Source organism: Capsella rubella, unplaced genomic scaffold (assembly GCF_000375325.1).
Source record: "Capsella rubella cultivar Monte Gargano unplaced genomic scaffold, Caprub1_0 scaffold_4, whole genome shotgun sequence".
NCBI lineage: Eukaryota > Viridiplantae > Streptophyta > Magnoliopsida > Brassicales > Brassicaceae > Capsella > Capsella rubella.
In genome coordinates, this window is record NW_006238920.1 from 7,471,450 (window position 1) to 7,487,258 (window position 15,809).

The following is a 15,809-nucleotide window of genomic DNA, read 5'->3' on the forward strand; positions in this document are numbered from 1 at the left end:
TTTGTTAGGCATTAAATTTATTAACTAAATTCGTATTTATTTGGTTGGTTTGGGTTGACACTATATTGTCTAGGGTTTAGCATCTATTTATTTGGTTGGTTAGGCTTTATATCTTTTCTATAATGGTTAGGGTTTATATTTCACAATTTAATCGAGATTATATATTGTTTTGGGTTGATTAAATTGTGGTAGGGTTTAATTTTTATAAGTACAAAGAAAATATATATCTGTTTTGTTACAGTGGTATGAGTTACTTATAATCTTATCTCATAAATCATTTGGGTTGATAAAATAGGGGTTAGAGTTTAAATATGTTATCGCAATATAACAAGATTTATCGCCATTCGATAAGTTTTAACGGTTAATATAAATTTAAAAGTCGTATATTAACCAATATGATCTGTTATATTTCGTAGATAGCACATCCTTGTTATTATTGTTCTAAATCACTTTCAACTCACCCGTGGTAAATATTAAGCTTCGAAAACATTTTATATTTTTTAACCCTACGGTCGTTGAGGAAGGCTTATGTATATGTATAAAAGGTAATTTGGTGTTCTTGGGTATATTCTGTTTGCTAAACTTTTAGGATGATATGAAATAATATCAAAATTAATCACTAACTTATATTTTACCGGATAATTTTGAGTTTTGTATATGGTCTGGGCATTTTACCGGATATAAACTTTAACAGGATACAAACTTTTAAGTTTTATATGCTCATTCCGTAGTATTCAATTCATAAACATAGCAGCATGTTGAAAGAAAATACAAAATAGATTAAGCCAACCAAGCTGTATTCATAATAGAGTTTTTAAAAAACATTGTTTAGATAAACAATGCCAACATAGTTAACATTGTTTAGCCAAACACCGATTTAGAGTTTTCCCTGCTGGGACCATTACAGATAATTAAACATTTACAGGGCAACATGTTAGTTACTTTATACAATGAAAATTACTGATACCCCACCGCTGATTCATTCTCATGATTCCTTATTTTTAAACAAAGCTCAGCTTGGTCTGCTGGAAGCTCAAAAAACTTATGCTCCTTTTCCACCTATGGACACTGAGACATGTAATTCAATGTGTTATCTCGAAATCATTATTCCCAATCGAGTTCAAAAAGCATTTCGAAGAAAGTTACCGGGAATGGACCACGGCATGTAGCCCTATTGTGGCCTAGAGTACGGCACCTTGTGCATCTCCTCCTTGTTGTTCCCTGAAGTGGGGTTTATTTTAATAAATAATATGTTGCAATATAATGAAAATATTACTCGGTAACACCTCAGTTATCATTATAAACTTACCCGGAATTCACCCCTTGAGAAAAGTCTCCTTCTTCTCGGGCGACCTGGGGGCCTCCGCATAAAAGGTGGTGCTAGATTTCCTCCACCGACATCGCTTGGCGATGGTGCTAGGTTTTCCATATCAGGCACCGGCATGATCATCTCTGCGTAACAAGCCCTAAGGTGGGGAACTGTGTGCGACACCCCAACCAAAGTGTCCACCCTCACGCCCTCTCGGATTGCTGCAGCAATAGCGTGCGTGCTAGGAATAGTAAGCATCTGGAACTCACAACAGGTGCATGTTCTCTCCCATAGATGGACAACGAACGCTGAGTCTGCGTCGTCATGGACCTTGTACTGACCATCTCCAATCTTCATCACCATAAAACCAGAACCAGCCTCATAATTATCAATCACCATCTCATTCACCTTGGGGGGTAAGATGTTATCTTCCACTCTAGCCGCTTCCCTCCGCAAGGCGAACCATGTGACCAAGGTAGTACGGATAGTCTCCAAGATAGATATCACCGGGTAATCCCGAGCCATTGTCAAGACGTTGTTTAGAGACTCCGCGATGTTACTTGTCATCACATTGTATCGCTCCCCAACAAAGTGTGATCGTGTCCAGTGTTTGAAACCGATTCCAGTTAGGTAGTCTGCACAAGTAGGGTTCATAACACGTATCTCCCCAAACAGTTTGTTGAAGTCACTCAAGCGGTATGCTCTTGCTGCGCTAGAAACCAGACAGCTGAGCGCTTCCGACTTAAATATAGCAATTATGTTTCGCTTCAGGTGTACCACACATGCTGCATGCGAAGCCATGGGATAAACCTAAAAAGGTATGGAGGTTCTGTAAGTATTAGCAGATAACATCAAAGGAAGAAATTAGCCATCCGAATGTCGTTAAATGGCGTGCAAATCAAATCATTTTTCACCTTTTCAGAAAAGTAGCAACACTCGGCGTTATATGATATATTCATAGTTATAGTACTTAACAGGTTATTATCACCTAAACAATATATTATCACGTATGAGAAATATTATCCGATTTCTAAAATAGTATAGTTGTGGACTTTAAGTTACCTTCCGGATGCTAGAATAGATTGATGAATGGCGATCCGAGACGATTACTAGGTCAGGGTCATCTGGGATCGCCTCAGAAAGTTTTTCCATGAACCAGGTCCATGCTTCATCGTTTTCGCTGTTGACTATCCCAAATGCGATAGGGAACACTTGGAAATTCGCGTCTTGGGCGCTTGCCGCTATCAAACAACCTCCATAACGACCGCGTAGATGTGTTCCGTCTATGACAATGACTTTCCGCATGAACTCAAATCCCTTGATGCATGCACTCAGGGCGAAGAAAAGAAACTTGAACCGCTCCACACCGTCAGACCCAGGAGCTGTTTCCAAATAGACTAGAGAGCCCGGATTGACTTCCACCAAGAGTTTGAAGTATGGCTGTATCAAAGCATAGCTCCCCATTGCCGACCCCATAGCATTATCCATGGCAATTTCCCTTGCTCTCCACGCTTTCCAGTATGAGACATTTAGGCTAAATTCCTGCCTCAATATCTTCCTCAGCTCATTAGGTCTCGGTCCTCTACCCACGCCCATGTATTTGGTCCTCATCAATTTGCCAATCACAGCCGTTGATGCCATCTTGTGGAAGTCCCCCCTAGCATCCACACTACAGGTGTGATGTAATATGGCTGTTCGAACTTCGAATCTTTCACTGTCTTCCAATTTTGTAGCATACACTCTCCATGGGCATGTATCACTCACGCACACGGCAGCCACCACAGTTGGTCTTGATGTGGCACAGATGAAATGGAATTTCCTTCTTATCGCATGGATGGCCAGTTTTGTTGTGCAGTCCTCCTTGTCTTTGTACAACCTCCCAACAAATACATCATCCCCTTCATAGTCAGCATCTTTCAAGGCCCTTCTAAGGAAGTCTGTCATTCAACGAAGTACAATGTGTAGTGAGGCTTGTGACTAATAATTTTAGAAAGATATTTGAATTCGCATTGGACTAAAATGTTTATTGGTCGGTAATACCTTCTTCGCCAGGATCATCAAAATATGGTGGTGCATCCATATCGTACAAGACAGTTGGAACCGGGGTATCTCTCACAAGATCCCGTATCTGTCGTGTGACTAAAGGCGGAGCCGATGAAATCCCTGCCTCGTCTAAAGCGTTCTCTTGGCCAACCTCCAACAGTATACCCTTCCCCTTGTCCTGCTGTGTTGGTTGGACCGGTGTGAGGCAAACTGGGACCTCTGAGTCCGAGTAGTACTCCGCTAACATGTTGCTATCTGCAAAAGCGGTAACGGTGTTTTATAATAGTTAGCTTAACCACGGTAAGTTTTACTTTATAAGGTACGGTCTTTTATACCCGGTAACTTACAAATTAGCGGATAAGGGCGTTTTAATCGGTAACATATAACATAGCGAGAATACTACCAAAAATTTATACCTATTACGTAGTCTGGATCTGGATCCGTAGACATGTCCTCCGACGAGAAAGACACGTTAGCCGAGTTTGGACTTGGTGTCCGGAACATTGAATCCGACGAGGAAATGGTTATGACGTTACTCTCGCTAGCTTCCCCGATCCCACCCGAGATGCCTAGGTTGACGCCTTTTGGGCTACTTGGATTGTTGCTCACGCCAAAATCTAACTGCCTTGCCGTCTTAACCCCGTATTCGTCTGCACCGGTTTGGCTATTTCCAAGGGAAATTTGAGTCGCACAGACCTCTTTCCACATTTCTGCTCGGTACTGCTTCTTGAAAACATGGTAGTCTTCGTCGGTGACAATATCATCGAACTTCATTTTCTGCTTGCCCTTATCCTTAGCCCCAGCCATTGAAGAGGTTGTACCCGGTGATCGATTCCCGAAACGTAGGGGTGGAGATGTCCGGTGGACTGGAACGTTTTCCGCATTCTCCGATATGACTATCCCACCAGCAGTTCCTCTTACCGGGCCGTAAAAATGACTATTTAGGCCCGTGGCCCGTCTGATGCCACCTGCAGAATTTGGCCCCGGTATAACCTCTTGCTTATCCAGTAACATTTTGGTTATCACACTAGTCCAAGCTTCCTGTGTCTCCGTGCTGTTCCAGTACTTGTCGGAGATTTCGGCTGAACTCCGACCGGCGTGAGCGAACTGTGGTTGTGGTTGATTCAGTATTTGTTCTGGACCGCTTGCGCCCACGCGTATAACCTTAACCCTCAGGAACACCTCGTCTAGGTCAGCCCGTATAGCCATAAACAGGGTCATGTCTTCATCGTTCTGGATTTCTATTGGATATGCCCTTTGCCACTCCGGACCCATCATCCATTTGGGCCACTGATATGTGAGCTCCACCCTATCTTCGTCTCTAAGTTGCAGCCTTGTCTTCACCGATTCAGTAACCGTCTTGAAATCATCTCGCTCACGCACACGGACAGCCAAACAGTAACCTTGGAGATCGGATACGTGTTCGTAATCCCCCTGCTCGTTCAATCTCCACTCCCCACGGACTAAACGAACAACCAGCGCCATTACGGAACTGCAACACCATTAATGTCAAAATTTAGTACCATAAATCTAAACATATCGATTAGTTTATCATATATTGGGTAACTGTAAAAAACATTGAATACAGGCAGAGCTAACAAGTTCCGAACAAAAGACAGCCATAAATGCATACCTGAAGCTTTAAGTCTCTGAGTTTTTTGTTCTTCTGCGACAGTTGAGGTAAGTGCTGTGTTATTGAGTTTGTTGTTTCAGTTTTTTGTTTGTGAGGCAACTTCGATATCGATGTAATTAATAGGCAAACGGCTACCGCTAACAGTACCGTATCTTCAATAATCATTGCTTCAGCTCTCCAAAATCTCGGTTCCCCCCAGGTCGGTGCGTCAGAGTTGCAGCAGGGAAGCGTGTTGTTTAATACCTACTCTGTAGGTTACCATAAAACCTATTAAAAAGATATAACCAAATCTGGCCAGGGTTAGCGAGGTAACTTAGCATCACAATAGGAGAGAGGTTTAATTATGAGTTTATCATGTCCGGAAATTTTGTTTCTGTTTCTTCTGGGCGCACAAATTTAATAAGCCCTATAAGTTAACGATACGAAATAAATTACCATAATAAATTAACAAATTAATATATAAGTTAGATGATCATATAATAAATGATTTTAACTAGATAATTATTCATTTATTAGATAATTTATAATTGTATAGCGATATGATATGATTGGCATAGATAATAAAATAAATAACTACAAAAGTTACCGTCTCTTTGTTACCTTTGGTGATGACAGTTGTTCTTCACATCGGATAAACAATGTGTGTACCACCATTGCTACAATTTTACGAAACATGTTATTTAAACTATATCAACATAAGATAATATATATATCATGCTAATAAAATAGTTAACTATATAAAATTGCAACTGAATATTTTTCATCGGAAACATGATCGGTATTACTAAAACTTTTCTACTTTGTCTTGTTGATAAATCTAAACTTTTTATCTTGTTAACTAATTTGCCCATAAAACATATTTTTTCATTAATTAAATTTGAAGAGATAGCTAATAATAAAATTAGTAGAGTTGATTGCTTAATTATTCAATCTTCCTTGTATATACATTAATCTATCCAATAAAATAACATTAGATGGTGGATATTTTTTTAACTGAAATAAACTATTAAGAGAACACACATTTCTTCTAACAACTTTCTTTTTTACTCCATTAAGTCAATATATAAGAGACTTTTACACATTAGACTTTTAGCATTTTTTTGTTTTCAATAACTTTTTCTCCATTTTGTTTCACTTTTATTTTTGAAATTTTGAGGTCCCTTGAAATGGACCCTAATTATGTATCTTGGGAAAAAACAAAAAAATTGGACCCTAATTTTAATGGATTTTATTTATTAAAAAATAAAAGTTAAGAGGACGCTATAGCCACCTCCCCCGCAGTCAGGCTGCTGAGTGCTGACCGATGTGAGTTGTGTGACAATAAATACAAAAAAAAAGGACAAATGCTGTAATTTGGAGTGTAGTAACTTGTAATACCGTTCTGCCCCCGAAACACGTTCTTCTCCGACAGAAGCTGCTGCCTTGGTTCCATGCATACGGATGATCTGTATCATCTTCAAACGAAGCAAAAATGTGTTTTATGTATGTTGTAGTTGTTTCCCTTTCTGATGTATATATAGAAGACAAAAAAAAGATACGAAAAGAAGAGTATGTATGGTCTATATACACGTACGAACCTTGGGGAGATAAGTTAAAGATTGAGGTATACAGCGAAGAAGAGCCATGTAATCTGAAAGAATGTTGTACGAGCTCTCTGTGTGTACTGTGCACCCAAAGTGAAACTCCTTTAACGTACAATAATACTCAAAATCTAGAAGTAGTATCAAGTCCTACTTTAGAACAATGACATATTACCACAATTAACCATCAAGTCCTCATCTAGCTAGTATCTTGCATTAGAACTTTAGAAGACATAACTATGTAATCACCTTTTTTCTCGATTCTTCACTCTCCAATCTTTTCTATATTACATGTTCTACCAAATGAGTTTTCTCACAAAATTTACTACATGTACTCCTCAAATCCCTTAAGTTACAAAATTTTACGTTATCAAGTGCATCTTTTAAAATTTATGTCATTCCCATTAGTTTTGACAATGTAAACATGATATTTGTGGCTCAACACCAAACTCATTCATTCATACCCTAATTTTAATATAACAAACAAATTCATCATAATTTGATATTTTAAATTATATTTGTGTTATTTGTGTTACGATAATTCTGTATATGTCTTTGTAAAAAATCTTCCGTTTTAATGAAATTTATTTTTGCCTAAAATAAATAAATTTATATATATATATATATATAATCATATTACATTAATCATTAATCATTACCATTTCCACATTTCATATTTCAGTTTTTTTTCCTAAATATGATAAAAATATATATATATATATTTCATTTTTAGAAATGTAATGACTAGTTGACAAAAAAAAATAGTTTAAATATGAAAATAACTTTGTTTTACAAGTTGTGTAATAGTAAAATAAAAATCTAGAAGACTTCAGATATTCCTACGGCCCACTATATTTAATGGGCCAGAAAACTTTAATGACTTCCGAGAATGTCTGTTTCTTCGTATTTCTGAATCTGAAGGTCAAAGCAAAGCAGGAAGAAATAAGAATCGCAGAAATTGTAATGGAGCTCGAAGATCCAACAATGGAAGCAGGTGCCATGATTAAGCTTACAGTAAAACTCGGAGGCAAATCAATACCACTTTCGGTATCACCAGATTGTACTGTCAAAGACCTTAAGTCTCTTTTACAACCAATCACCAACGTTCTTCCTCGTGGTCAGAAGCTCATCTTCAAAGGTTTTGCTGATTAAATTTGAATACTTTTCTCCTTTTCTAAACTTATATTGATTGTATTGGATCTTTTTCAAAATTTTGATTTTGTTTTGAAGGTAAGGTTTTGGTTGAAACGTCGACTTTGAAGCAATCTGATGTAGGAAGTGGAGCTAAAATCATGTTAATGGCTTCCCAAGGTCTGCATCAAGGGGTTAGTGTTCTTGGAATCTAGAAATTTGGAATCTTGCTCTTTAGTAGGATCAATCTAATTGAGGTTTAGGTGGGTTAATGTTGTGGTTGTATTTGAAATGAACAGGAAGGTCCGGTACTTAAGGAAGCTAGTACAAGGCCAATCTCTAGGACTGCTGTATCTGATAAAGTAGATGAGACGAAACCTAGACTCCCTATAGACAAGAACCGAACTGATCGATGGAAAGCCACAGGAGTCATTGCTTTAGCTCAAGCCAATTTGAAGGTATATAGAGAAGTTCATTACAGGTTCATCATTTGAGTTTTTGGATTTATTTTTCATTTGGCATTGGAACATATAAGGACAAGCCATTCTTACTATCTTCTAGTAAATGCTTAAGATTTTTAGTTGCTTAGTTGCTTATTAGCTAAGTTTTCTTTGTTGCGGAAAAGGAAATACCCAATGAAGTGTGGGACTGTGGATCTGGAGTCAGAGTACTTGACATTAGTGAAAACTTCATTAAAGAAGTACCTGCCAGAATCAGCTCCTTTGGTTCTATGCAGGTGAGAAATGCATAGTTTCATGTATATTTCAGATCTTTCTGTTTGGTGAAGAATTTATGATTATAATATGAGTGCTATTTGTAGAAATTTTTCCTTCAAGGAAATGGTCTGTCCGATGAATCCATTCAATGGGAAGGCATATCATCTCTGAAGCGCCTGATGCATCTGTCCATTAGCCATAACAAGTGAGTTTTTTACTCTCAGTCTCTGGACTTGTGTAGATGTTAGAGATGCCTTCAGTACTACCATTTTGCAAAATTGTGTATTTGCCAAACTAAACTCAAAATTAGTTCAAAGCTGAAGTTATGTATAGATCGTAATCACTAAGATTCTAAAACACAACATTTATAGTTGTGAACATCGACTGAGCTTTTAATCGGGAATATTTCTTTTGGTTTGCAGTCTAACTGTTCTGCCATCAGCAGTGGGTTCGCTGACGTCGCTTAAACAACTTGATGTTGCCAACAACAAGTTGACTAGTCTACCGAATGAGTTGGGACTTCTTACGCAGCTCGAGATCTTGAAAGCCAACAATAACAGGCAAATAAGCTTGACTCATATCTTTAAGTGATCCAAAACACAAAAGATAGTCTTTGCATTTTGATACACCATTATGTGCTCTTCTTATTGTCTTTTCTATCTGCCTGTGTTCTGCAGAATATCCAGCCTTCCTGAGAGTACTGGCAACTGTTCATTCCTCATGGAGGTTGAGCTTTCAGCTAATATTATATCAGAACTTCCCGAGACATTCACCAAACTGCGTAATCTAAAGGTAAATCAAATCTACCTTTCGCTACGCTTGTCCCACCATCTCATAAAAATGGCTTTACAGAGACAGAGTGTTTTGTTGTCTAGACTTTGGAGCTGAACAACACCGGACTGAAGACACTACCATTGGGTTTATTCAAGATGTGTTTGCAGCTCACAACTTTAGGACTCCACAACACAGAGATAACCGTTGAATTTCTCCGCCAGGTTTGCTTGTTAAATCCGTTTCTGCAGTCTTGTATGTGAGTCTTTAGCTTCTCTCTTTGTTTTTGAACTAAACAACAGTATTTGGGACTGTGTCAGTTCGAGGGATGGGAGGATTTCGATGAGAGACGACGTACCAAGCATCAAAAGCAGCTGGATTTCCGGGTTGTTGGCTCTGGCAAATTCGACGAAGGCGCTGATAAATCTTGGTGATCGAGTCAAAATTTGAGTCTCGAATCCTCTTAACTCTTTACATATGTGGTTGCGCTTTCAGTTAAAATCCTCTCCTTGATGCGTGAGTATATTTTATTTACTCCATCCAATTCGAATCTATTCTTTCGAAAAAAAAAAACAAAATAATGTCACTGGAATTGATAAGCGTTGTTTATACTTTATTCTTTTGTGTTACTGTGGTCTGTGGAGATGGTTTGTAGCGTATTGTAATTGTATTGACCAAGGACGGACGACATAAAAGAAAAAACAAGCTGAATTTTTTTTATGCCAAATAAATTGAACCATTACAAAATTGATGGCGATGAATTTTGCAATCGAACTGTGAAAAATGAAAGTGAAAACAGTAGAAGGGACATGCAATGTGTTAGCTGAGTTAGTAACAGTTTATAAGATAGTCAATGCAAACAATTTTGTTAGTACCATATGCCTTTTGTTTTACTTTTTCAATTTGAAGGATTCTAATCGTGAAAACACCACCTGCAACATGACTTGGAAAAACGAAAATTCGAGATTCGATGGATGAAACATGTTCAGATGGGTGATGCGTGGGATACACCACACCACGAATTGTACACATAAAAAGAGTAGAAATAGAACGAGAGATGATAAAATGGGATTCTATCCCCCGCAAGTAAAATATAGTCATCGCACCCAAAAGCATCCAAAGAAAATACGTAGGGCAGATGCAGAGACAAAACACACAATTATGATCTCAAGAGTTTCATCTCCTTCCTGTCTTGTTCTTCATTTTTCTGATTGAAAATTCTCACCTGTAGTAGATAGAGACGAGAGGAATATCGACATCATTGTCATCTTCATCCTCACAAGCAACCACTATATCAAGATGGCGGCGGTATGGGGGCAACTCGACTTTGGCGATATCCCGAGCAAGATCCACAACCTTCCTGTCCATCCTCTCCTTGTGCTTTGAGAATATACTGTTGAACAGAAGACAGCTTCCGCATGAGATGCTGTACGCACTAAGCCCTTTGTCCTCCAGCCACTGTAATACCTCACGCAGAGTTGGGTTTCCCTTGAGCACCCATCTGTCCCACACGGTCCAAGCCATGTCACGGTGCTTCACCACCTTTGGAGGAACCGGCTCAGCCATGGAGAAGAGTGGAAGCGCCAAGTTGGCAAATGTGTTCCTGTAGTCTTCCACTTTGTGTCCTCCATCAAGGACCTTGTACAGCTCGAGGCAGACCATTCCAGTAGCCATCGCTGTTGAAGTCGCAATGGCTGGGATGATTCTCCCTGCGATGAACTTTGCTTTCAGCTTGTCGACTTCGGGGATACTGTAGTTCCTTGCTCTCATGTTGGCTAGTCCCGCTATCACATCCATGTGATAGTTTGTGTCATCATCCTACAAACACATTACGATACAAAACGACAACCCTAAGTTTAACATTTCCAAACAAGACAAGTCAATATCAGAGAGATGATCATTTTAGAACATAGTAGTTACCTTTTCGAACTGAATTGGTTTCATCCTGAAGTCTGGAGACAATTTATGCCTACACTGCTCGATCTTAGCAATAAGGTCGTTGATGACTGCAGCGTCGTCCACTGAAGCAGTGTTTAAAGTGGTAGCTTTCTCGTCAGTCACAATCTTTGCATCTTTTCTTGGCTCAAAGTCTGGGACTATCACTCTGTCAACAGCTTCTGCTGCTTCCTTGGGGTTCTTGGTCCACTCAGGTATCGGGATCCCAAATGTCTCTGCTCGTAAAATAGCAGTCGCAGTGATAAAGTTAAGGAGACTTGGGTCAGAAGACGAGTACTGGAGTGGACGAGGGAATCTTTTTGGAGCGGACCAGAATGGAGCTCCGGTACTAGTCGCAGCATCTTCAGGGAATGTGTATATCAATTGCTTGACACGGTTCACAAAGTAATCCTCAAACCTAGTTCACATAAAATATGGAACACATGTTATGGAAAATCCAATACCTGTTGAGAAATGAAGTTGCCTCCTAACAGTGTTACTAAATTATAATTTTTAAGTTACTAATGATTTTCTCAATTAATTATTATGAATCCTGGGATGATGCAGATGTCAAAAGCATGAGAAGGAACCGTAGCAGCACATGAGTAAGAAACCATACTCTCTTTTACTCTTTAATAATAATTATATGACCATAAACCTAACCATAAAGAGAGAGCGACAGTACCTCAGTCGAGCCCAGGTTAAGCAATCTTGGAAGGTTTCACATTTCTCCTTCTCAAGGCACTCAACAATCCTCTCAAGTGTGTCCCTGGCCTGAGCATCTCCAGCACTCATCATTGAGTTAGTGTACTCAACTGGGCTAGAGAGAAAAGCATTCACTTCAGCAGGAGTCTTCTCAAGCAGACCCTCAAACTCAGAGCGAGCCCAAGTTAAACAATGATCAATGTTATGCGGAAACGAATGCACTGTGCACATGGGGGCCTGTTTCTCTGGCGGGTCCCTTGAGGCACCATAATTTTCAGTTAGATGTGGAATAACCATCTGTGTGTTGCACTTTGCACCAAGAGTTCCAGACTCTAGGAGAGGCTTCTGGAAATACAAGCACCTTGAATCAACATAAAGCCTAGCATTGACGTTATCCAATGCATTCACGACAACAGTTAAGTTCTCCCAAAATGCATCGTCAAATACGTTCTCAGTCTCAGCACCGACACGGTTTTGTAGGGCTTCAATGTTGAAGCAAGGATTAATAGCTGCAGCAGCAGAAGCAGCAACTGTGGATTTCGCCTGTCCAATGTTCCAGTCACGGAATAAAAATTGACGACTGAGGTTACTCTTCTCGATTATATCATCATCGGTCACTGTCAGCTTCCCTTGGCTTCCACAAGAAACCCCCATCAGAGCCATATTTTTCAAGAACTCACACCCAAGTGCACCAGATCCTACGGTGAAAACTTTAGCATCTTCGAGTTTCTTCTGGAACTTTGCCCCAAATACAGATATTTGGGCATCGTACCGACTGTTCCTTGGTGCAACGTCACTTGAATCCAGAGGTTCAGTGGGGAGTGACTCCACTGAATCGAAGTAGAAAAACTGTAAAAATATTAAGAAGCTCAACATTAGAGCCTAATACAAAACTAAAATAGATATGCATGTGCCAAAAAAGAGTAAGCAGGTGTATCTTCTAGCAAAATAAACATTAGAAAAAGGGAACGGTACATATCAATTAATGTTTCTTTTTCCATTAGGATATCTGTTTCTTTACTTTAGGAAACAATTGAGGATTCAATTTCATTATCTACTTTTTCTAAACAGCATTCATTTAGCTTCTAAATATATGAAGAGAGCTTTGTTCTTGTTGCGCTTAGATGTTTTTCAACTTCTATTCTTATTACTTTGATTTGGTATTTAATAATAAGAGCCTTGGGTTTTATTTCTTGTTTTAAAATTCTTAATTTTAACAGGGAATATGGCATGCAAAGACTAAATATGTATTCCTACAAGTCTATGGAAAAGAAATATTACCTGGAAGAGAGGATGAAATTTTCCAGAGCAAGCCTTTACAACCTCCTGTCCAACAATACCACCAAACATTGCAGCCATGGGATTCAGGACAGCTTTGGCTCCAAAGGAAAAGTGTCGTAGAAGCTTATGGTCAACATTCTCCACCTTTAAATCACCCTGCCCGGTATTGATGGCTGTGGCAATCGATATAAGCTTCTGAGCGTCCTCTTCTGAGCCCGCAACAGGAAATCTGCCAGCTTCAGATTTAAAATGATCAAGTGCCTGGAATGCTAAGTGAAGGAGTGGAGGCCTGTCAAACTTAGAAAAATCACTAAATAGAAAATCCCCAGGATCTTTAAGTGCTTCCCTCAATGGCTTGAAATTCAGCAACTTTGGCTGTTTCGCTTGAGTGACAATACCACCCTTCACATATGTTCCATAGTTTGTAGTGTCCTCATCCAGGGTGAATGAATATGGCCGTGCACTTTTTATCTTCCTTGGTTTCCCATCATTCAATTCCGTCATACCCTCAACTTCTGAGAAAACAACTAGGTCACCATCTTGAAATTCAAGCCTTTCATCGTCAACACAGGAAATAAAAGCCGGGTTCTCATTAGAGATAGACGCAATGATGCCTGTATGGGGTTCCTCTCCATCAACATCGAGAACCGCAAATTCAGGGCCAAAATCACAAAAGACAGAGCCGAAAAGACCCCTGACATCAGCCTTGATAAAAGCGATAGGAGGCTGATGGCTGTGACAAAAGTCATTAAACTCGATTGCTCTTTCCATGCTTACGTCGGAGAAAACAACAACCTATTTTGGACAAAAATAAATGTATCAGCATGCAACCAGACAACAAGAAACAACCATGAGAAAAGTGTACAATAATCATTTTTTAGAAGCAGCCTAACACCTACGGAGACAATAATCATTTTTTATATGCAATGATAACCCACTCTTTTGTGATCCAATCAGTGACAGACACAGAGTTATAAACTCTCCACAAAATGCTACAGTATGCAAAAAAGACTCAGACCAGATAGAACCAATGACAAAACAAATGCGTTGTCTACCAACCTGGAAACCAGAAAGATCCTCTTTGGATAAACTTTTAGTCAAGCTAGAGACAACCACAGCATTGTTAAGATCCTGTAACTTCTGAACAGAAGCATCTGCTCTATTCTTGCCAACATCATCCTCCGAGAAAACAAAGTTGCTAGATAAGTCCCATAGCTCTACGACACTTTCATCATGCAGGGTCACAGACTTTACACCCGCAAGAATAAGGTTCTTGGCTGAAAAAAAAACGAGTAAAACAAATTTAATGAGACAGGAAATGAAACCTTAGAAACATTATACAAAAATGTCAGGAACACAAGCAACAGTTCCAATTTACCATGCAAACTTGAATACAGGGGGATTATGACCGAACATCAGGAAGCTACTACGATTTAGATGATGAAGGATAGCAATAATCACATATCATGAGAACAAAAACTTTAACAACTAAAGAATAAAATTGACTAGGTTCCGGTGATGACACAATTCTTCACAGATTCTAAGATCAACGCAAAGGGACAAAAGAGACATACCAATCTCGGCACCAAGGCCGTGCATCCCCGAGATAAGAACATTCGAAGCAAAGAGACGCCTCATAGTCTCACGACCATAGACAGCGAGCTGCCGACTGTGAAGATCCTCATCGATCTCCTGACGATTCGAGTTACCAAAAGCCATGTCGAGTTGCTGAACGACGCTATCTCCGTGAAATCCGCTACTACTACCAGAAGCTACAACGGAAGACTTATCAGACGCGGACGCAGACGAAGAGTCAGTAATATCGATACGGCGTTTCTTGAATGCTAAATCGGAACCGATGCTGCTATTATCGCTCTTCTCGTTAGCTTCACTAGCTCGCTTGTGAAGCATAAAGTGATGAAAAAACCTGGAGAAAACATGAGAAATTCCCATGGAGAACAAAAAAAAAATAGATTAACACACTGAAACAGCTTCGGAAGATACAAGAATCCGATCAGAAATGAAATACCTAACCCTAAATCAAGAAACGATACTTCGGAAACCATGACAAGGAAGAAGATGGAAACGTACCTTTGAGGAAAGCAGACGAGAGAAGAATCGAATCGAATCGAAAACGAGAAAAAGGTTTGAGATCTGAAAACTGAAATTGAAATTGCAAAAATCTCTTGAGATTTATTTAGAGAGGAAGGAAACGAAATGAAGGAAAGGGGTTGGTTCGGTTTGGGGGAATATAGAAGGACTTAAGTAACCGACGTCGTTTTACGGTTAAGCTTTTGATTTGTCGCTCATCTCCGCGTGATTGTGACGGCAGCTCTCTGACCGGGGGACACGCGTGCGTCACAATTTGAAGACCAGATCCGGTTTAGTCAATTCCTTATGGATCCTTCTTATGAATCCGTATTGCATGAAATAGGAATCATATATATAAAAGTAAGGTTCCACTCTCTCCTTATTGGTGGAAAAATATTTAAGGATTTAATTAAAAAAAAAAAAAAAAAAATGTTTATGACAATCATTCAATACAAAATTTAATTACACTATAAGTTATAATCAAATGGCAAAGAAAATGAAAGGACTTAATCATATATCATTCAACAAAATAAATAAATAAATAAATATTTATGACAATCATTCAATACAAAATTTAATTACGCTATAAGTTATAATCAAATGGCAAAGAAAAT

At 39.0% G+C, this 15,809-nt stretch overlaps 2 protein-coding genes across 2 annotated transcripts; one reads left to right on the plus strand and one right to left on the minus strand.

The window, feature by feature from the left end:
- The first annotated feature begins 7,486 nt into the window (after positions 1-7,486).
- LOC17887748 (LRR repeats and ubiquitin-like domain-containing protein At2g30105) lies at positions 7,487-9,861 on the plus strand. The gene is made up of 9 exons (XM_023783940.1): positions 7,487-7,703; positions 7,796-7,890; positions 7,996-8,154; positions 8,322-8,432; positions 8,517-8,617; positions 8,835-8,972; positions 9,090-9,204; positions 9,288-9,407; positions 9,504-9,861. Exons 1-9 carry the CDS (start codon positions 7,529-7,531, stop codon positions 9,615-9,617), a joined length of 1,128 nt encoding a protein of 375 aa, XP_023639708.1. The 5' UTR covers positions 7,487-7,528; the 3' UTR covers positions 9,618-9,861.
- Positions 9,862-10,127: 266 nt separating this feature from the next.
- On the minus strand, positions 10,128-15,312 carry LOC17890486 (ubiquitin-activating enzyme E1 1). Its single transcript, XM_006293526.2, has 7 exons — positions 15,196-15,312; positions 14,679-15,031; positions 14,164-14,381; positions 13,105-13,899; positions 11,804-12,672; positions 11,104-11,536; positions 10,128-11,001 (listed from the first exon to the last, which is right to left on the minus strand). The coding sequence occupies exons 2-7, from the start codon at positions 15,013-15,015 to the stop codon at positions 10,405-10,407; spliced, it is 3,249 nt and encodes a 1,082-aa protein (XP_006293588.2). The 5' UTR covers positions 15,016-15,031; positions 15,196-15,312; the 3' UTR covers positions 10,128-10,404.
- Between the last annotated feature and the right edge of the window lie 497 nt (positions 15,313-15,809).